At 40.6% G+C, this 21404-nt stretch overlaps 4 protein-coding genes across 6 annotated transcripts in view; 1 reads left to right on the top strand and 3 right to left on the bottom strand.

The window, feature by feature from the left end:
* Window positions 1–94: 94 nt before the first annotated feature.
* gja13.1 (gap junction protein alpha 13.1) lies at window positions 95–2150 on the bottom strand. Its single transcript, XM_015947570.3, has 2 exons — window positions 2016–2150; window positions 95–1409 (listed from the first exon to the last, which is right to left on the bottom strand). Exon 2 carries the CDS (start codon window positions 1388–1390, stop codon window positions 530–532), a length of 861 nt encoding a protein of 286 aa, XP_015803056.1. The 5' UTR covers window positions 1391–1409; window positions 2016–2150; the 3' UTR covers window positions 95–529.
* Window positions 2151–2822: 672 nt separating this feature from the next.
* Window positions 2823–6672, bottom strand: gja11 (gap junction protein, alpha 11). Its single transcript, XM_015947569.3, has 4 exons — window positions 6536–6672; window positions 5670–5826; window positions 5404–5589; window positions 2823–3614 (listed from the first exon to the last, which is right to left on the bottom strand). The coding sequence occupies exons 2-4, from the start codon at window positions 5796–5798 to the stop codon at window positions 3009–3011; spliced, it is 921 nt and encodes a 306-aa protein (XP_015803055.1). The 5' UTR covers window positions 5799–5826; window positions 6536–6672; the 3' UTR covers window positions 2823–3008.
* Window positions 6673–8153: 1481 nt separating this feature from the next.
* hsdl1 (hydroxysteroid dehydrogenase like 1) lies at window positions 8154–21315 on the bottom strand. 2 transcript variants are annotated; one of them, XM_054748096.2, is made up of 5 exons: window positions 21179–21315; window positions 9207–9652; window positions 8905–8988; window positions 8568–8717; window positions 8154–8415 (listed from the first exon to the last, which is right to left on the bottom strand). In XM_054748096.2, the coding sequence occupies exons 1-5, from the start codon at window positions 21210–21212 to the stop codon at window positions 8344–8346; spliced, it is 786 nt and encodes a 261-aa protein (XP_054604071.1). In that variant the 5' UTR covers window positions 21213–21315; the 3' UTR covers window positions 8154–8343. The 2 variants fall into 2 exon arrangements, with proteins under 2 accessions (XP_054604071.1, XP_015803054.1); XM_015947568.3 differs by lacking the exon at window positions 21179–21315 and adding an exon at window positions 9883–10250.
* tbc1d32 (TBC1 domain family, member 32) overlaps window positions 10543–21404 on the top strand; it is a 50997-nt gene continuing 40135 nt past the window's right edge. For both annotated transcript variants that reach the window (XM_015947567.3, XM_015947566.3), the window contains exons 1-18: window positions 10543–10648; window positions 11835–11989; window positions 12057–12221; window positions 12600–12783; window positions 13016–13087; window positions 13338–13457; window positions 13575–13653; window positions 13948–14051; window positions 14127–14188; window positions 14360–14495; window positions 14595–14654; window positions 15853–15949; window positions 16653–16790; window positions 17557–17646; window positions 18500–18642; window positions 18812–18936; window positions 19406–19598; window positions 20439–20506. In XM_015947567.3, the coding sequence (XP_015803053.3) occupies window positions 11835–11989; window positions 12057–12221; window positions 12600–12783; window positions 13016–13087; window positions 13338–13457; window positions 13575–13653; window positions 13948–14051; window positions 14127–14188; window positions 14360–14495; window positions 14595–14654; window positions 15853–15949; window positions 16653–16790; window positions 17557–17646; window positions 18500–18642; window positions 18812–18936; window positions 19406–19598; window positions 20439–20506 (1991 nt within the window). In that variant the 5' untranslated portion in view covers window positions 10543–10648. The remainder of the gene's footprint in view (window positions 10649–11834; window positions 11990–12056; window positions 12222–12599; window positions 12784–13015; window positions 13088–13337; window positions 13458–13574; window positions 13654–13947; window positions 14052–14126; window positions 14189–14359; window positions 14496–14594; window positions 14655–15852; window positions 15950–16652; window positions 16791–17556; window positions 17647–18499; window positions 18643–18811; window positions 18937–19405; window positions 19599–20438; window positions 20507–21404) is intronic.

The following is a 21404-nucleotide window of genomic DNA, read 5'->3' as shown; positions in this document are numbered from 1 at the left end:
TGAAGAACATGATCAACTAGTAAGTAATGTGCTTTTTCCATGACTCTGTTGTGAAAAGTGTTCAATGTTTTCATTTTAAATTCACAGAAACACATTTTTTTGTTAAATTTGAAACATTTATTAAAAACTGTAAAACATAAAAAAATGTCTCTGCCACAAACGTCGTCATAATAGTTCAGAAAGCAATTTTTCTTTTAGACACGTTCAAGAAAATGAGCATTGAAACCACTTTAAGAAGACATTTAACAACAGCTGGCCCCAAACACATTCAGTTACAACCTATAATAGAAATACATCACTATTGCACTTGTTCATTAGTAGAGTTCTATTAAAAAATAAATGTACTAATACATCAATATGCCTCTGTATATTGTTTATTTGGGAATTATTTTAGGCATAATTAAACGATAACAGAGCTCTTTTTTAATTTTCTGCTGTGGTGACTAGTTCAAGTCTCTGGAATGCATTTAAACAAGAAGGCAGAATCCTAAAATAATAAATGATATTTAAATGGTGAGATCTGAGGGTTTTAGTGGCCGCTCAGTAGTCGTTTCTCTTCCTTGGCTCCGTCCAGGCTTCCTCCAATGCTGTGGTTGCTCTCTATCTCCATGTTCATCTTGTTCTGCCTGAGTGCTTCGTCTGAGGCTGGCCACCTCGGACCCGACAGGCTGGCCGGGTTTTCTGCTGAGGTGATTCTGTGAGCGCGATGCTTGGACCCACATCTCACTCTAGTGCAGAGCAAGTATAAAATCTCAAGAACGCTGAGGAACAAAGAGACGCAGGCCACCACCAGCATGAAGATGATGAAGATGGTTTTCTCTGTGGGTCGGGACATGTAGCACTCCACGGTGAAGGGGCAGGGCTTCCTAGAGCAGGCGAACATGGGAACCATCACAAAGCCATACAGGTAGTACTGTCCCACAATGAATCCGGCCTCAATGAGGATCTTCACAATCAGCTGGGTCAGGTAGCTCCCCAGCAGGTTCCCCTTGATCTTCACGTGTCCTTTTTCATCGCTGTATTTAGGCTGTTTAAGCTTTCTGGGCCCGCCAGGACTGGAGATCAGCTCCCTCAGCTTGTTCTCCTTATGGATGATGTGCATAGCGTGGCCCAGGTAGACCAACGTCGGCGTGGAGACAAAGATGATCTGCAGAACCCAGAAGCGAATGTGGGAGATGGGGAAGGTCCAGTCGTAGCAGACGTTCTCACAACCAGGCTGTTGAGTGTTACAGATGAAACCAGACTGCTCGTCTCCCCAGACACTTTCAGCACCCGCTCCCAGAACCATGATCCTGAACAGGAACAGGACGCTCATCCAGATCTTCCCAATCACCGTGGAATGGGACTGGACTTGCTCCAGTAATGATGAGAGGAATCCCCAGTCTCCCATCTTCCCCAATGGCTCTAATCTGTTATAAAAGGAAGGGAAACTGTGTAAGGAGTTAGTCGATAAAACTAACGCCCTGATTCTGATCTCAGAGACCCTAAAGCACACCTGATGGCAGAATTATTAACCACATTTTATCATCTAATCAATACACTGCTGCAGGAAGGAAAGGACTCACTGGTTGATGGATAAATAATGTTTCCTCCTGTTGAACCTGAGACTGAACAAGAAAGTCTGGCCTTACTGAACCTTGAGTATTTTGGTCAATATTTTCCCTAAAAAATGATTAATTAGTAATTTAGATGGAAAATGCATGCCATCATCCATGAGTCACAGTGACAAAACCATGCAAGAACAAAAAACGACAAATCTCTGGCTAAAAACATTTGTAATCACTCAAAATTGTATTTTTGAGGATAACGAAATAAATCTGATGCCACAAATGCAACCAACTCTCAAAAATATTTTTTTAAGATTATGCAGCTTTTAAAAAGGATATTTTTGGTTTAAAATACCAATGAAGAACTCCTAATAACCAAATAAACCTTTGATCGGTGTCCCTGGAAGCTAACGTTTAGTTACATTGATCACAAAGGTGTAGCAGAGAGGAGAAATGACAGCATCTTACCTGTTGATCTGATCAGGAAGAACTGTCTCAGGTCGGGGCAGATCGCTAACTATAGTTGGACCTTGGAGTTTTGTGCAGAACTCATGAGGGTCACGTTACGCAACACACACCTGGCTTTAACTTCACGTTGTAACCATCAGCAAACTTGGACAGAAAAAGCTGAAGAGAGACAACCAGCAGGACGAGCGCGTAATGATTGACAAGGTTTTGAAAATAAACAGGTTTGGCAATCATTGAAACGATGAAGGATCTGTTTATAAAAAATGTTCTGCTTTTGTTTTCCAGTATGAACAATTTTCACACGAATCAATCTCTGGGTCACATTTATGCAAAACCTGATGCAATTTGGAGACCAAATTAAAATCAATACTTTGAGCTTTTACCGTGAAGAAAGTTATTTATCGACTCTGTGACCAGAAAGATTGTCTCTGTGTGAAAGGAGCAAGTAGATAACCTTCAACCAGATGTATCCGATTACCACAAGCTGAATTCTTTTGTAAAACTTTGTCGGTTTTGCAAAAATTAAAATTAGATTAGGAATAAAAGCATTTTTTCTGATTGCAAAAAGAAATTGCATTAGCTTTGTAAAAGTTGCACAAAATAAATAATTAGTGTCCTCATTTTAGAAGTAAAAATCTCCACTTGCTCATGCTAGAAAAATAAAAAAGTGATAAAAAAAGAACAAACACACTGCTCTGAAATCCAAACATGAAGTTTATTGAAAAAAAAATGGAATTGGAATGTAAAAAATGTATAATTAAAAAAGTTGATGTTTTTTATGGTTTTGTCAGCTGCGTGTAAACGTGGTAGTCACGTTTTAGTGTCACGGTGGTCCTTTGAACTTATTTTACTAACATTCGGCTGTGACTGAGTTGTGTTTACTGAAGCTGCTCAACCCCCCCTTCTTATTTACTCCACAAACTCTCCCTTCCAGCTTCCACCAAAGCAAACAGAACTATCAGGATTTGGGCTCAAACTTCCAATAATAATGCTTTAGATGTGGATCTCCCCGATGTTGTCAGAAGGTAACGTGTTGGCTCCCTCTCCAACCCCTCCGGTGGTCCCGTTCATCACCAGCTTCTTTCCCGGCTGCTCCAACTCCAGGTTGACGCGATTCGGCTTCGTCTCGTCCCGGTTTTTAAAAGCCTTCTTCTTCTTCTCTGAGACTGGAGGGGTCACCGGGGTCACGGTGTAGTCCTGTCTTCTCACCATACACTCTTTGACAGCTTTCACACACAGATAGAGCAGCTCGATGATGCTGAGGGCGAGAGAGACCAAAGACGCCACCAGCATGAACCAGATGATGATGGACTTCTCGGTGGGTCTGGACAGGAAACAGTCCACCTTGTGAGGGCAGGGGAAGCGGGTGCACACGTAGCGAGGCTCGAGGGTGAAACCGTAAAGATAGTACTGACCAAAGATGAACAAAACTTCTAGAACGATCTTGGCCAAAAGATGCAGGACGTAACTGCGAAGGAGCCGGCCACGGAGGTTGATCCTCCCCTTGCCTTTGGTGTACTTTGGAACTTTGAAAGTCCTCCTGAGGAAGAGACCGGCTTGCTCATCCAGCTCTCCTTGGTTCTTCATCCTCTGCATCATCTGGTTTTTAAAGACAAAAGTCAAAATTAGACATTTTTGATTTAGACACCCAAGACCAAATTAGCTGAGTGAAACAAAAACAATGTCTTAGTTTTGGGGAATTAAACATTAGAAGCAACTTTGAAGCTTTCATGAAGTGTGCATTTAACTGACATGAAACGAGTGGGTGGAGGTTCTGTTCGGTTCAGAGCAGAGCTGCGTTTCTGCTTGTGTGTGTCGCAGGCCGGTGTTGTAACATATTCTGCAGCCTTCAGATAATACCATACCATACCACTTTATTTGTAGAGCGCTTTCAGCACGGCATTACAACCGACCAAAGCGCTGCACATAAAAACGAATAAAAAACACAAGCTAAAATAGTCGTGTATATCATATGAAGTAAAAAAGATAAAAGAACAACAAACTAAAACCAATAGAACAAGTAAAACCAGAATATAAAAACACAAATTTTAAATCGAACAAACAAGGTGGAAAAACTAAGGATGAGTTAATGCTTTATGGTTTGGGAGTTGAAGGCCAGGGAGAAGTCGTGGGTTTTCAGGCGTGATTTAAAAACGGCAATAGAGGGTGCTTGCCTAACCTGAAGAGGTAATGAGTTCCACAATTTTGGGGCACAGACAGAAAAAGCCCTTTCCCCGCGGGTCTTCAAACGTGCCTTAGGGACAGTTGGGAGGAGCTGATCTTCAGACCTAAGAGCACGAGGAGGGTGGTAGTAATGGAGGAGTTCAGGGAGTTCAGATCTTGTGTCTGTAGGGTGAGCCTAGATGTGGACCTTTGCATTGTTTTTTTTTTCTTTTCATAATGTGGCTTTTTAGAAGAGCCTTTTCACAGAAGGAAGACAGCACCTTATCCAAACCAAGCTAGCATGTGAAAAAGGTTATTTCACAGAACAGAACAGAGTTCACTTTGACTAGTCCAACCCAGACCAGGTCTCTTGATCAGGACCTGTCTGACAACATGAGGCAGGCTAAACGATCTCAAAAAGTGACTTGCTCCATTCTGCAAAAGAAAAAAGACCCACAGGACTAAATCTAAAGCTCTGCAATCTTCACTTGGTTAACGTCAAATGACATGTTTCAAAAATAGATGGCTGGGTGGGGTGGGGGGTGGGGGGGGTGTCTTCTTAGGTCTAAGACCTCTGCTGACCAAGAACAAGGCCTCTGTCAGAATTACTAAAGAAAACTTCTTGATGACTTTTGGTCAAATATTCTTTGATGAGGCAAAGATGGGCCTTTCTGGAAGGTGTGCGTCCATTAGGAGTAAAATCAACACTAAAAAAAGGCATCATAGCAACAGTCAAACACAGCGGTGGTAGTGTGATGGTCTGGGACTGGGTTGTTGCTTCAGGACCAGAACCACTTGCTGTAATTGATGGAAACATGAATTTTGCTCTCTTGCAGAACATCCTGAAGGAAGATGTTCGACATTTGACCTTAAACATGCCGTTCATGCTTCAAAACCCTCCAGTGTGGCTGAATTATAACAATTCTGCGAAGCCTTGATCATCACACGGCTGATAATCTTCTGATCAAATGAACTGATGAGCCTTGTTTTACTCCAGAGTTTAAAATTGTTTTATGGTGTTAAAGGAGCCTTTAGTCCCGTGGATCATATTTATGTATCGACAATGACTGAAACCTTTATAAAGGTCAGAAACACTACTGATCTTATTTTTGCCTGTAACAAACGTCGACACGAGGGCTGTTTGAAATGTATCGAACCACTTTCCAGGTGTGGCACGTCTGATAAACAAATGATTGACTAGTTATCAGTGTCATCAGCAACACACCTTCTTCTCCACGTGAATCACATGAAGGACGTGGCCGAGGTACAGCAGCTTTGGCGTCGCTAAGGCGATGATCTGAAAAACCCAAAAGCGGATGTGAGAGATGGGGAAGGCGAGGTCGTAGCAGACGTTCACACATCCGGGCTGCTGAGTGTTGCAGACGAAGCCCGAGTGCTCGTCCCCCCACACCTGGAACAGATCACATGGTACAGATGATCCCTGAAACCTCTACGGAAGCAGATGTTTGTTGCTCTGTATGACAAGCGGACCTTCTCAGCGCCGGTGTGTAGGACCATGATCCGGAACACAAACAGAACCGTGAGCCAGACTTTTCCGATCACCGTGGAGTTGCTCTGCACTTTATCCAGCAGGCGGCCCAGTAGGTCCCACTCTCCCATGGCGAATACCAGCTGTCCTGCTTTATTTCTGAGGAAAAATGATCATTCATTAAAGCACAAAGAAAATCACATTCAGTAGTATATGCGTCTGATTCTGGGTCCGCTGGGTTGAAACGGGCTTATTCAAGTAAGGTCTGGACCGTTCTGTAACAGTTTTAAACTTGTTTATTTGTTCATTATAGGAAAACAACTGCACTGACCAACAGAAAACGTTCCGTTACCAGGTTTTAACCTGGATTGTGATGTTTTATTTCACATTTTGGACCTGCTGGGTCAGAGCAGACAGCCTGTAGCTGTCACAAGGCCAAACTTAGGAGATAAACTCCACAGCTGCTGTCTCCTAAACACGCTCATCTAAGGGCCAAGCTAAACTAAACCTTAAACTATTGCAAAAAACCAAGAAAATCTATTTAAATTACCCACTTGTGCGCAATTACAGATCGACCTAAAATAAGAATCTATTTAGATTTTTCTCTTAAGTTGCTTCTGGTTTTGTAGCTTTTGAAAAAATAAAAGCCTTTTTAAAATAGCAAATATTTGATTAGTAATGCCTTTAAAGTGTGAAGTCAAACATTAATAATTGTCTAAATCATCTTTACATAAATGTACAAACACATCTCCACTTATAGCTCCAGTAGTCCAAAACAAACAAGAGGATCCATCTTTATTGTAAAATCAGACATCGTTTAACATTTTGTGAAAACTTGAAATCAACCAAAATATAAAAGGTAACTCACCTGATGAACGAAGAGAATAAAAGGAGGAAATGTGGAGGAAAGATGCGACGCCTCCAGCGATTAATGAAGAGGAGTGAAGAAGTTCCTCATGCTTCATTGTCTGACTTTATCTGGAAGGACACGATTCAAACCACAACATCAGACCTCAGCACCAGGACTGCACGTGAACAGCAGCACAAAATAACCTAAAATTTAACTTTAAGTGTTGCCTTGCTTTTTTATTTAGAGTTGGTTAAACTTTAATGGGGTTTTCTTCCAGTCGCCTTTTCAAATGCTGAAAAGGAAATCAGTGCAGAAACAATTAAGGTGCTTTTGAGTGAGTTATTGAGTAGTTTGGGTTTAAACATGTCGTGAAACAACAAATATTAATCTGCGTGCTTTTAATGCAACTTTACTGAGTTAATGATAAAAACAAATAATGTTAAATGGGCAGATGTGCACAAAAGTGGAGGAGAACAAGGCCAAAGACTTCCAGATCCAGACTGGAAGCTTGTGAAATACCTAGGACAGAAAAAGGGAAGACCTCCAGGCTGTGATTCTTTTATTTAAGCAGATGAAAACTTATTGGTGTATCAGATCAGTCTCATTTCCTGTCCTGGGTTTCCTCCTGCCTCAGCTCCCACCCTAATAAGTGGTTAAGGAAATGAGTGAGTGAGCAAAGTTAATTTGAATCTTTTTGTTTTTACAAAAGCACAATGCTTCATATTTCTACCCGGAAAGAAGCCGGGCATCTCTTCAGTGACACGAGCATGAACATGGCCGACTGTAACAACCAGGTTTGACTTGGCGCATGACGTCTGTGACAAAGTGCACTCGGTGTGCGTGCCTCTGACCCGATTCTGACAGGTCGCAGGTAGAACTCTATCTGCTCTTTCATGTGGATGACTCACACATACTCTCTGTTTTGAAGAGGAAATAAAAAAAGCAAAGTGTGCACGTCTGCCCTGAAACAAGCTGATTAAACTTATCAGGTTAAAAAAACAGTAAAGTCTCTGCCTTTATGAGGATAAACTTTAACCAATGAGATGAAACACAGATTAAATAAACAGGAAAGTGACACAAGGACGGAAGGAATGTTTTATTGATCCAAAACCAAAATCAGGTCAAACGGTTGATAATTTCATTATTTTCTCTCACAAAATCCACACGTCTCAACAAAATAAAAGCATCAAAATCTTTCATTATTTATTCAAAAACAAAATTCTCCAGCATCAAACTCTCGCTGTACTTCAAACATCCAAAGCTTCGTCCTGCATCATGAATACCGTCCTCCTAGTTTTAAAGCTTAACCTCCATTGGAACACGCACGAGTCTCTTATTATGAAGGAACGCCAGATAAGCTGCAGACATAATAACGGTGCAAGAAAGTTGTCAGATTTAGGATCTTTTTAAGTGTCTGCTCATCTTTCAAGTTTTTCTGTTTGTCAAAATAAAAAAAAATAAAGGTAATGCAGCTTTATCACATGAATGTAATGAAAACAAAAGCATAATACTTAATTAGTCTGTGCTTGCAAATTAAATCAAAGCGGACCAAATGTGTCCACACATCAAGCAGAGTGTTTTATAGTGGTATTATTATTATTATTATTATTATTATTATTATTATAATTATCTCCTACAGTGATGACTGACCTGCTCTTTGTTGTTCACAAAAACAGTTTTACATCCAGTTTGAACAGGAATTTGTGGCTAATTTGTTCTGTTTCTTTAACAAAACTTGACAGTTTTAGCAAATTCAAACAACATCAGAAGCAAGTGAACCTCAATATTAGTCGTGTAACAAGATAGAGAACCAGACTTGTAAGCTCTTAAGCTGCGCTGACGAACATCCGTGATCCGAGGATCCAAATCCACTCGGGAACGCACCTCATCATTCCGTACTGTGGGGAAAATGATCAAAGAGGAACAGAAACCTGTTTTATGATTCAAATTTTGTCTTCATAAAGACGTAATACATCACTGTCACCCGTTTGATCTCAATTAATTATCTTGTGTTTTTGTTAGGAACCTAAAGAGGTGATTTTGTACCAACCTGGAGCGTGTGAGGCCAGTAGCCGGTGGTTCTGTTAGAGACGCCCAGTGTGGAAATTGCGTGGCGAGCGTAAACCTCAGGCTTTGGAACAAACCAACCTTCTCGTTGTGACAGTGGACGTGAAGATGGCTGCCGTCCGCCTGAAGCTATCTGAAATGACAAAGAAGGTGACACTGAAAGAAAACAATCTTTTCTATAGCACCCCTCAAGATAAAAATCACGAGGCGCTTCAAAGCTGGATAAAGCTGATTTCATTTAAGTGTTTAATTAAAAAATAAACAGGAGTATAAACAAATAAATCAATATGCAGCCAGTAATACAGATAGAAGTGGATTACCTGGAAAGGAATCAGACTCTGGATGAAGATCCCTTTGTCACTGTACTCAAGATGAAGCGCTTTTGAGAAATTATCTAGATATCCCTGAAATGTTACAAAAATAAAAATAAAAAAATCAGGCTAAAATCTTGGGTTTTTGTATAAATCCCACAATAAAAAAGGACAAATAACCATGAAACTCTGCTTAAAAATCCCTTTGAAAAGTGACTCTCGCTGCTAGGGTCTATCAAATGAACGTGAGTAATCAATGCTCTCATCTCCTAACAAAGCCACTGCTGTGAAACAAGATTTATAGGTCTTACGGTGAATGCCGTGAGTGCCACTCTTCCACGCAGGGGTCTACAGCAGGCACTTGAGGATATATTGACCACAGCCCCTCTGCTGCGCTCCACCATCCCCGGCAGCACCAATCTGGTCATCAGAGTAGCAACTGTGACGTTCTTATTCACCTGATCCAACAGGTCCTGCTCAGGCATTTCAATCAGGCTCTGAGGGGAGGCCAATGTCTCATCCACGCAGTTCACCAGGAAGCCAATATCTTTACCCCTCAAGGCTTCTTTGATGGGTTTGCTCGCTGCTTGTCCCAGGGAAAAGTCGGCTATCACAACAGAGGTTTCCACCCCGTAGATCTGGGAGAGGGATGCAGCGGTGTCCCTAACAGAGGTGTTGTCCTGAGTGATGAAGATAATGCTGATGCCGTGGCTGGCTAGCTCCTCTGCATATGCACTGGCTACAGGCTCAGATGCTCCTGACAGAAAAAAAGATGAGAACATTATGAACAAATAGTAATTAAGAACAGATAAAATTATAATTAAGATGAAAACGAACCCTATTGTGGCTTAAAACACAAATCAGCATTCAAAATACCTCCTGACTGCAGCTTCTTAAATGTAAATAGCCCCCAAAAACGCATTGCTCTTTTTACTCAATGTTACCGCAAAACACAAGTCTTTCCATCCTGATGCAAATTATTCTTACCATAAATTACAGCCCAGTCACCATATCTTTGGGTCAGCTTCCTACTTGGGAGCATTCTGGGTAGAAAATGCACCCTAACCAAGGTGCAGCAGTCACTCAGCAGGATTACTGCCCTGCTGGCGGTGTACAGAGCTCCGACCAGGGCCAGGGTCTCAAAGTAAGAGCCGCATGACCGAGAAATTTCCCTGTACAAAAACTGAAAGCTGTCAACTGCCGCCATGATCCACGCTATTATCCTGACCTTCTGCTTACACTTATCCTGAATACGCCCTAATTATTAATGTTGGGGACTAGTTAGTCTGGACAGTAAAACATATTCAATAAATAATAAATATCCGATAAAAAATAGCTAATTTGACACGTTTCCACACTCAGAAACGGGTTTTTATTCGCCACACTGCAAAGAAACAAAACATTGGGTCACGTGACAGCATGCGTCAGTGGTGCTGCTTTCACAGACCCAACAGAAAAAACAGTCAAAATATAAATATATAAGAAAATATGCGCCTTAGAAGAATACTGAGTAGTTTTAAGTAGGAACATACATTTTTTAATTATAATATATTTTTACGTGTGTAATTTATGTAGGAATGCGCTTTTATTAGAAGAAAAACATTTCATATTTCGTTTTTCCCCATTATACTAATAGCATCCCACAATGCACTGCGCTTACCACACTGTAGCTGTTTCCATAGAGATACGGCTGTCTTTTGCAAGGGCTGTCAGGATGTTACAAGGATAAAAGTGTTAACCAGCACAATAAAAGGTAAAACAAAACATGTCCTAAATGACTGCTTTCAGTTTGGTTCGATTTTTTTGTCGCGCAAACAGATTTTCAGTTTTAAGCGCTTTTTTTCCACTAAGATCTGGCTAATTTTGCTTTGGGTTAGCTGCGTTAATTATGTCCTTTATTTAGTTCACGCATTTAGTCGCTTTAGCTTTAAAGTTTATTTGTTTGCGTGGATACTATAAGCAAATATTTCACGATTTTATATATATTTTTGTTTTGTGAGGAACAAAGGGGTCAGAGACAGTTTTAATGACCCTTTTGTCAGAACGGAAGCCAGCTCTCACACCTGTTGAGGATGAACTAATTACTCACGTGCGCTGAAAATAGACTAACCAAGTTACCAAGAATGATAACAAAACAATAAAAATGACCAGTTCCACACATTTTACTCGAGGAATGGTTTCCACCTCAGCTGTTCTGGAGTAGGTTCACATTTGGGGTTCTTTTGAACACCAGGAAGAGTTAAATCCCTGTGTTGTATAATAATGTGTGTTTTTTTGACTTAGTTGTGCTGCATGAACAAATACTGTTTTAGATTAATTTCTCAAATAACTCTGAGTGGGTTATCCCATATAATTTACTTGCTTTGTTACAAATTCATGGTAGGTGCTGCAAAATTGACCTACATTAATGCCATCACTATTGAATTGATTAATTTTTATTTCATGCTGTAAGGCAACATTTATGTCCACACATACACATTTTAATAAAAGTTAAATGTCCAAAAGATCACTTAGTTGGAGACGTTTTGCAGAGCCTCCCTCGTCTTTCAGAAGCCATTTTATCACACGTAATAATCAGTGTGTTCCCAAATCTGGACTGGACATTACCAAATGTGAGAGACATTTAGCTGCTTTTATGTTCATATTTAAACACCCTCCTTAATAAAATCCTGTACTTGACTGTAGGTTGATGAAATTCAGCTAATCAGCATTGGTTTAAGAAACTTTGAGAATAATCAGGTCTTTATGGCACAAGTGTGAGGAAATGTGTTCATGAGGCTGATTTACATTGATCCCTATTCTAAATTAAATAAGCCTAGTCCTGCACTTGACTTAGACTATTTAAAACCAGCTGTTAAGATATTGGATAACTTGCCACATTAATTATTCAAAATAACAGTTTGAAGCTTTTTTCCCTTTCATATGCAACATCATCAAAGATGTCCCAGTTATCAGCTGAAGATGAGGAGGAGTTGCAATCCCTCCTCAAGGAGCTCCTGAAGAGCATCAGTGATAAGATCTCTGCTGCACCATCCACTGAATGTGCTGAAGAGATCCTCCTTCACCTAGAGGAGACTGACAAAAACTTCCACAAGTAAGTCCACCCAGAACCAGCTTCAGCCCAGTTGAAGTCTTTATTTTTTCTATGACTCTGCTTTCAGTTATGAGTTTGTCAAGTACCTCCGTCAGTATGTAGAGAGGTCTCTGGGGTCTGCAGTGGAGGAAGAGCTAAAGAACACAACCAGGGGAGAAGGACAGCATGCGGTCGGCTCAGGACACGACACCTTAATTCACGCAGTGACTCGGAGAACTGGAGACTCTGCTGAGTGAGTGTGGCTCAGGGTGCCACGTTACATAACTGTATTCACAGATTGCTGTTTGTGAACCTGCGAAATCTTAGAAACACTGAATAATGTGACCAGATAATTCATTTTAAGTGTTAATGCTGACTGTAGTATGTTGGTGGTAATGTTCAGGTTTGGTACATGATAAAAATTATATATTTTTTGTTTTCTTAATGAAGTCAGAAAGATAAATAACTGAGAACAAATCAGACTTTAGTACACAGCACAGGATTAATTACTGTAACCAATCTGGTTTTGTGCACAATTAACACACGCAGCGGGGCAGATTATAGGTTTGGTCTCAAACTGCAGCAAACTGGACTTGGGTAGTTAAACTAAATCACTTTCCTTCTCTAACAGATACCAGCAGATGATACAGACTTTAAAAAACACAATGATTGTGGTTGTGGAGTCTCTAATCAACAAGTTTGAGGAGGACCAGCTGAGGAAGGAGGAGATGCACCGAGAGACGGACCCCAGTCAGTCCAACATCCAGTACCAGTACACAGATAACTGCTCAGACAGCGACTCCTCCTTCCACCAGGTCAGGATTCCACCACATCTCACCTGAAAGGAAAAAACTGTTGAATTTTTTTTTATTATAAAAGGAATAAATTATTAGGGACTTTGCTAGCTCCGAACTCATTCCACGTTTGAGAGCAAACCCAGCCGTAGATGAATATAATTAATTTCTGAAACTGCTTGTGCCCTGCAAACAGGAAATCTGGTCCGTTTTATAACAATAATTCTTGGTTTATGTCTCTTTTCCTCTCCAGAGTTATGTGTTTCTCAGACGAGAGCAGCTGCAGGTTTTGGCTGAAAAACTTGACTCCAGCAAACCCAAAGAGGTACAAGAGGAACATTGGACAGGGTTCTGTTTCTGCTTTAGTACATTTGCTACAGAGGACTGCGGTTTTAGAGCCTGACAGTTAGGTTATATTCAGCAAATCTAAAGTTTTGTGACAATATAAAGAAATAAAATTCCTGAAGAAGCACAGTTAATCACCAGGGCTTAATGGGATCAGCTGCAACAAAGAACACAGGATTCTGTCGGTGTGAACTGTGCCGTTTTAGTAAACGACATGAGTTTGTGTTTAGGTACGTTTTGAGGCTCTGAGGGCTCTCTGCTGCGCTCCTCCATCGGATGTTCTGAGCTGTGAGAGCTGGAGCGTCCTGCGTAGGAACCTCTGTGCAGCTCTGGTGGAACCTGACCTCAGTGTGAGTCTGGAGCAGCCTCGGCTCAATCTGTAATCGGTCAAGCCTGCTTAAACTGGTTTTAATTCTCCATACGAGTGTGCTGGTGATGTCATTTCCCTGTTTTCCTACCTTCATCAGGAACATGTGCTGCAGTTTTTTGCTAAAAGCTTCTCTTCATCTCCGCTGAATGTAACACGAGAGATCTACACCAGCTTGGGTTGGTCAATGTAACCGTTTTCATTTAGCATCTTCATGTTTGGACTAACCCTAACCCTAACCCTTAAAGACATGTTTTATTTAAATTAACATCTTATTGCTGTCCAAGCATCCTTAAATTAAGCTCCGAGGGTTCGTTGTAAAGTACTGTTAGTCCATCAGTTTACTTTGTTTTTCCACAATGAAACATGAATAGAGTTTAAAATAAAACTGTGCATTATCAGAAGTACTGTAAAACATATATTATGCACCCTGAGATGATTTTCTCGTTTTTTGTTTTGTTGTTCATGAGCAGCAAAAAACGTGGAGTCGACCTTTCTGACTCTCAAGCTGAGCTTTCCGAGTGGCTCGGCTGCCGTCGACATCAACAGTCCTCAGATCAGCCGCCTTCTCAAACAGGTACGACCTCTCAAGTTTTATCATCCTGACAAAGAACAGCAGGTGGTTTTATTCCCTCCTTCTGCCTCACCTCAGATTCGATTAATGAACGACTTTCAGAAGGAGGTGACGACCTTCTGGATTCGCCACCCTGAGAAGTGAGTCGGTGTCAAATCACCAAACTTTTCACAGTTTTAAGACGTTCCCAGATTCATATTTGCTTAAACCTTGAATCAGAGGCAATGTTTAGCATCAGAACAGACGTCTTTAGACTTTCTAAGGTTACTCCTGCTGATCCTCCATGTTTTTGTCCTTCTGCTCTGCTTTAGATACATGGAAGAGATCATAGAGAGCACTTTCTCCCTGCTGTCCTTCCATCATGATCGTGGCTCTGAGAAAACACTGGAACCAGTCCACTTGCTGGCCTTACTGGACATTAAAGCTACGTGGTTTAATAAATGGATGGTGCGTATGGCAACTGAAGATATGTTTATATAGAATATATTTTATTTTAAGGGTTTTATTTTTCTCTGGTTCACGATGACCTACTCTTCCCTCTCTCAGCATGGCTACTACAGCAGGACGGTGGTCCTCAAGCTGCTGGAGAGGAAGTACAAGCCTCTGGTGAGTGGGTCGCTCACTAATTAGCACCTTTCAACAGCTCCTTTGTACAAAATATTCTGACAAGTACTTTTACCAACTTTTTCAAAGTGCTGGATTTGCAAAACAGAAGTTTGAAGCGATCGGTTTTATCTGTAGCAGCTCCTGGTTCCTCGTAGTTTTACTGGACTTTTTTTTGAATTGTCGAGATTCATTACTGACTTTGATAGAAGGCAATTAGCTGGAGTACTTAGTCAGAGTTTAAAGTTTCAGGTTTTACATAAGATTTACCATCTGATGTGTAAGACTGGGCCACTATAAAAGGTACACACTTAACAAGGCCTCAGAGATCAGTAGGGATGTCCTGTTCCGATATCGATATCGGAAATAATTCGATATCGGCCCCAAAACACTATCGGATTATATCGGACTCCATCAAAAATCTCCGACATAAGCAGTCCGTTAGGGTTCACATTTTTGCAACCAATGGTTCAAAAAATTTGTGATGCACCGATATGAATTTTTTTGGCCAATACCGATATTAATATCACTGTTATGGGCGATAACCGATATTTGCCGATTCTGATATACTGACATTAATGATTCTAAAATCAGCAGATTTTGTATAGAATGAAAATGATTAAAGTTGAATTTATTATGTCACATGACCAAACAAATACACACCACCCCCCTCACCCTCTGAAACTGATAAACAGAAACAAGATGGAAAAAATATTAGTTGTTAATATCGGCACAGTTTTATTTATCTGACTGACACCGATATGTAAAAAAATGACTAACATCTGCCGATACCAATATTGATGCCGACATATTGTACATCCCTAAAAAAAAAGTCATTTTTTTCATTCTTACTGTTATTGGCTCTTGTTCTCTGATTGAGTAATATCACTTGATCAAGCCTTTCATACATTCCACTCTACAGTATAGGTAAAGTTATGTATGATAAGTGCTGATATCGTATCGGATTTATTTCGGTATCGGTCAGTACTGAAGGATGCAATATCGGTATAGTATCGGAAGTGAAAAAGTTGTATCGAGACATCCCTAGAGATCAGAGTAACTGTGATTTTATTATTATTTTTTTGTTTCAAATATTTTCTCCTCAGTGACTTTAGAGTGCATCATTCACCTACTGGATGACTGTTTTGGTAAGCCTGTTGTATACAGCCTGCTCATTTCAGAAAGTGTTTACTTGTTTCAGGTGGTAGCGGCTCTTCAGCAGTGTGTGAGTTATAGTGAATCCTGCGAATGTTTCACAGGCGAGACTGCTGATCCTCATCCAGAGAAACACAAACCTGGTAAGTTAAACACTATAAACTCACACCAGGTCCAGCCCAGGTTTTGTTCAGATACATACATTTTTATTTTGAAGGCATTAAGTAAAACAGATAGGACCCTGTTCATTAATTTGCTGATGGGGAAAAAATGGCTGAAGCTAGGAATGTACCGATACTGGTAATGCAGTTGCTCTAAAATGGCTTCACTGTAACTTGTCATTTCTGTTTGCCTAATATTTTAGTTTTGTGATGATTTCTATTTATATATTTTTTATCTACCTCACAGTCTTTTCCTGTTGAAAGCAGAGAAGAAAATAAAATATGTATTCCAAATCATTGCATTTTTTTGTGTGGTAGAAGTATCGGTATCGGCAATCTGTATCAGCGAGTACTCTGATCCAAGTATCGGTATCGTATTGGTTAAGAAAAAAGGGGTATTGTTGCATCCCTAGCTGAAACCTGTAGCCAGGAGTCTGCAACCATAACAACGGAAAGAGCCGTTTTACCTTCTCTTCTAGTAAATATAGTTTGGTGGTAGGAGGATGCAGCTGTGCTGGTTTCTGACCTTTCTGCACCCTAGAAATGCATAAAATGATTCTATTAGCGTCAAATGAATGTGATCAGTAAAATCTCTAATAATCCTGGAGTTCTTACATGAAGGAGACTATAGATGTGGCTTTTGAACAATTGTTTTCCCACATCTTGGTTTTTTTAAACGTTCCAGGTGCCTCCCAGAGGAGCGTCTATTCCAGAAAGGAGCTGGAGTATTCCTTCTTTGTGCACTCTGTGTGTGTCCTGGGTAAACTCATCATCTACACTCATGGAAGAAAGCTTTTCCCCATCAAAACCAGGAAGCACAAAGGTGTGATGCAAGCCTCCACGTACATCTGTGACGTGTGTAGAGTTTCTGTTATAGTAAGATATAAAAGACAGAATATTTAGTAGATTTGTTGCTGATCTGACAGAAATGCAGGTGTTTAAGTTAGAAGTTGAGTCACAGAGAAGTTTTGTTTACATCTCTCTGCTCTTCAGTGATTTTACAACAAAACAATATCTGATCTTTACGATCATAAAGCCACACAGGAATGTTTCTAATCAGCCATACACGTGTGCTGCTCCCTTCCCTCCTCCTGGGGAGTGATTTTATTTCTCATCATCATCATAATCACCAACATAAACACAGCAAGTGGCACAAAGGAGGATGTGTCAACTGGCATGTCACTTCCTGCCCTTTTGAATTACTGATGATAATTTTATTATAGATTTATTTTGCCTCAGCAGTTGATTTATTTGTTTATCATAGAAGATCAACCCACATGTTCAGAAGTGACAAGTCACACATTCTCTCACACAATCTATATGGAGGAATTTATGTAGTTTGTTTAGTTTTACTAACATTTTTCACAATTGAAACCACAGAAACGTGTTTATTCTTATGGATCTCTACTCCATGCTTTGAACCCCAAAGCTGCAGATTGGAGCATTTGTGCAGATCTACTGACACTTGAGTTTTGTCTGAGTAATAAATGCATGAAGATTGTAGCGGTTTGACTCAGACTCAGCAGTATTTTTACTGTTCTTGTCTAGACGCAGAACAAACTCACCCTTCTATTATATTTGGGTTTCAGATCCAATAACGCTGACTAACCTGGTCGTCATCTTCATTAACATCATGTACCGACACCCACGACCTGCTCACGGTGACACCTCACACACAGGTGGGACACACACACACACACACACACACACACACACACACACACACACACACACACACACACACACACACACACACACACACACACACACACACACACACACGCACACACACGCACACATGCACACACACACACACACACGCACACGCACACGCACACACACACACACACACACACACGTGTTTTACCCCGGTTTGTAAGTCTAGAATCGGTTGTCGAGGGAACACAGCGATCTGTTGTGAGACATAAAACACTCCTCAGACTGTATCTCTTTATCTGTTAACCTTGTACTGAGTCAGGTACTTATATAATCGTTCCCTTTTATTGTTCAGTCTCAGGATTGCACATTAGCAGGGTTGCTGCCCGTGATCAATACTGTTATTTTCCTTTATCAGAAGATCGCATTGGCATTACAGCTAAATAATATTGTTTAAAAGTCAGATTTAGTCATAAATAGTGTGTGGTGCATTCATCTTAGCTTCCAGAAATATTTATTAAAGATCAATAAGATGAATCATCCTCATTAGGTCCTGGTGGTGCTGCAGCTTTTTCAGGATTAAACTAATATCTCAATTCCACATCCTGATCATTTATTAGGCTGTGTTCAGGTTCAGACTAAAGCCTAATTAAAGATAGATGGATTTTACTGACTCTCTTTTACTGTTTATGGTTATTTGTGAACATCTTAAGTCCAAAATGCTTTGTCCAGACTGAGCTGGATGACTTTTAGATGGATGGATGTACAAAGCTGTAAAGTAAATAGAAATAACTGTCAGCACGACTACACAGAAGCATGTAAACACTAAACAACATCAAACACCTTAAAGTGGTTATTTGTTGTTTATGTTGTCAGACCCGCTGTCGCCCAGCTGCTTGGTGATGGAGGTCCTGTGGATGCTGTGTGAACGGACAGAATGTGCTGCTGAATGTCTCCATCAGACTCCCGTCACTGAAACTCTGCTGGCTCCTGTCATCGCTCTGCTCAGCGGACAGCAGGTCACTCACCCACTCGCTCGCTCGCTCGCACGCACGCACGCACACACACACACACACACACACACACACACACACACACACACACACACACACACAAGCTAATATAAACTCACGTTTCTAAACCTTTTGGGTATTTAGATTTATTTGTATTTGTATCTCTCATTCCCAGACTAAACTGAAGTGTCCTGAAGCGACTCTGATTCTCATCGCTGATATTTTAGCTCGCATCGCAAACACTGACGGTGGATTGGCTCTTCTCCTGTATGAGTCGAGTCTTGTCTTCCGTAATGAGAGGTGAGACAGAGATAGGATTACTACATTTTCTGGGCTAAGTGCTGGATTTAATCATGCAAAAAAGAAGAAATCCTAGGATTCTGCACAGAGCAGATAAGAAACAGGGTTTTTTGGTGGGTCTGAGACGCAATGTCAACATCTTTTTTTAAGATGTTAGTTTTATGTTTCTTTATCTGACCCTGGTTAGTCTGCTGTCTGGTTCAGCTTGTCCAACAACAAGTTCTTCTTGTAAATGAGCCATAATTTTAACTTTTACCAAGGATAATTCAACAAATTCCCTTTATCCACCCATGAATGTTGTTTTTCCCCCCCTATGAAAACACTCTAGAAACCCCCCAAGCAAGAAATGAAGGCATGTAGCTCACATAAGTTGTATTTCTGTGACCAATAGATTTGATTGTACCCAGATACACGTTCTAGCACAACTCTTTTATTTTCAGCTGCTTTTTTATTTTCTGTCTCCCCGCAGAACCTCTGCTGCTCATGTCATCGTCCAGTTCACCTTGAGGCTGTTGGACAGATCGCTGCCGTCGCTGAGGGGATCAGACGCGTTATGTGGAGCGTTCATCTTTGTCTGCAGGCAGATGTACAACACCTGTGAGGGTCTGCAGGTCCTGAGATCATATGATCTGCACAAAGCCTTATCTGCTGCATGGAAACAGGTACTAGCATCACATTTATGAGTCCAGTTCTTTTACAGGGGTTCAGCTCTCATCCTTAGTATTTGTAAATACCTTTTTTATGTTAACGACATTCAGCTTATCTTCTCTGAAGTGGATTAAAAAGGCTTTAAGAAGCTGTGTAATGTTGTGGGAAACGGAAGTGGATACACTCGTAGCTTAAAACCAGAAAACATCTGAATAATGGTGTCGTTTTTAAGCATCTTTTTGTTGACGTAACTCGACTAATCAGCTGTAAAACCGTAACAATCACGGCTACATAAACTTTGTATCATCTACCAAGGGTCTGCCAGCTTCACCACCGACTCGTGTTTCCTTTACTAGATGAGTTCTGAGCTTTCTGTCTTTACATCGTGTTTTAAATTTTTGGTTGATTGTAACATAACATTTGTAGTCTGTCTCTCTCCCTGTCTGTCTGTCTCTCTCTCTCTGTCTGTCTGTCTCTCTCCCTGTCTGTCTGTCTCTCTCTCTCTGTCTGTCTGTCTATCTCTTTCTCTGTCTGTATGTCTCTCTCTCTCTCTCTCTCTCTCTCTCTCTCTCTCTCTCTCTCTCTCTCTTTCTCTCTCTGCCTGTCTGTCTATCTCTCTCTCTCTTTGTCTGTCTGTCTGTCTCTGTCTCTCTCTCTCTCTCTCTCTCTCTATTTCCCACTGTGATATGAATCAAACATTATTATTTATACATTAATTCCTAAATGTGTTGTAATAATTTCATTTCAGAACATTCAGTTCTGTTTACAAAATCACCAAAAACATCTGATCTGATGCTAGTACCTGACTTTTATGTCACAAAAGTGTTTTAATTATTTTTTCTTGTGATTTTTAGACAAGATCTTTATCAGAAGGGGTTCCAACTCCAGTGTCCGGAATGTCCACCCAGGAAACGCAGAGCACGTGAGCACACACCAGTAGTTTAAATTCTCTATGGCAACGGCCAGAATGAAAACAATCATTGGAACAAATCCAGGAAGTAATCAGTATTTAATAACGGTTTGTGTTCTGCCCTCCGACTGATTTATCACCGCATAAATAGTTTACATAAGTTTGTACCATTTACAGCCCCTAATAACTTTCTCCTTATCAGGATTTTTACACACGCGCACGCACGCACGCATGCACGCACGCACACACACACACACACACACACACACACACACACACACACACGGAACATTAAAATATGATCTTGTTACTCTAAACCAACACAAGTTGAGTTTAGATGCGAACAGATGGGGATTAGTAACTGACAAAGGATATCAGGTATCAATAATATTGACATTAGTATAGATATTGCATGTCAGTCCCCAGAGAGTGATCGTTTATATTCTATTGCCTCAAAGACACTGACTCTCCATGATTTAGATGATTTGTTTTAAACCTGTTTAGAGCACATTTCCCTCCTGGATGCACTGAACTCTTGTTATGATTTTTTGTTTATTTTATCAGAAATTCCATTAAATGTAACGTATGTATTTTATTGATGTCCGTAATGTAATTCTTTAACCAAACAGAAATAACTTAAACTGTATATTAATGCAGGGTTAGTTTCTTAATGCCAAGTCTTACCTTTCATCTTCAGCCGTTTGACTTGTGCTCGCATGATTCCTTGCACGTTGTTTATGCACACAGAATCAAGTGTGCTTAATTTTTGGCAGAGCAGTTAAGTGATGCTGCTGACCGCCATCTTTATGATCCTCCACTAGTTTTTGGTTAAAAATGCATAAAAACCGAGGGAAACAGTTTGTTTTTCTGATGTGGGCGGCTGTCTTTGTGGTTTCCTCCTGACTCGTGA

The sequence above is a fragment of the Nothobranchius furzeri genome, chromosome 2 (genome assembly GCF_043380555.1).
Source record: "Nothobranchius furzeri strain GRZ-AD chromosome 2, NfurGRZ-RIMD1, whole genome shotgun sequence".
Taxonomy (NCBI): domain Eukaryota; kingdom Metazoa; phylum Chordata; class Actinopteri; order Cyprinodontiformes; family Nothobranchiidae; genus Nothobranchius; species Nothobranchius furzeri.
The sequence above is the reverse complement of the archived record's forward strand: the minus strand, read 5'-3'. Positions and strand labels throughout refer to the sequence as shown.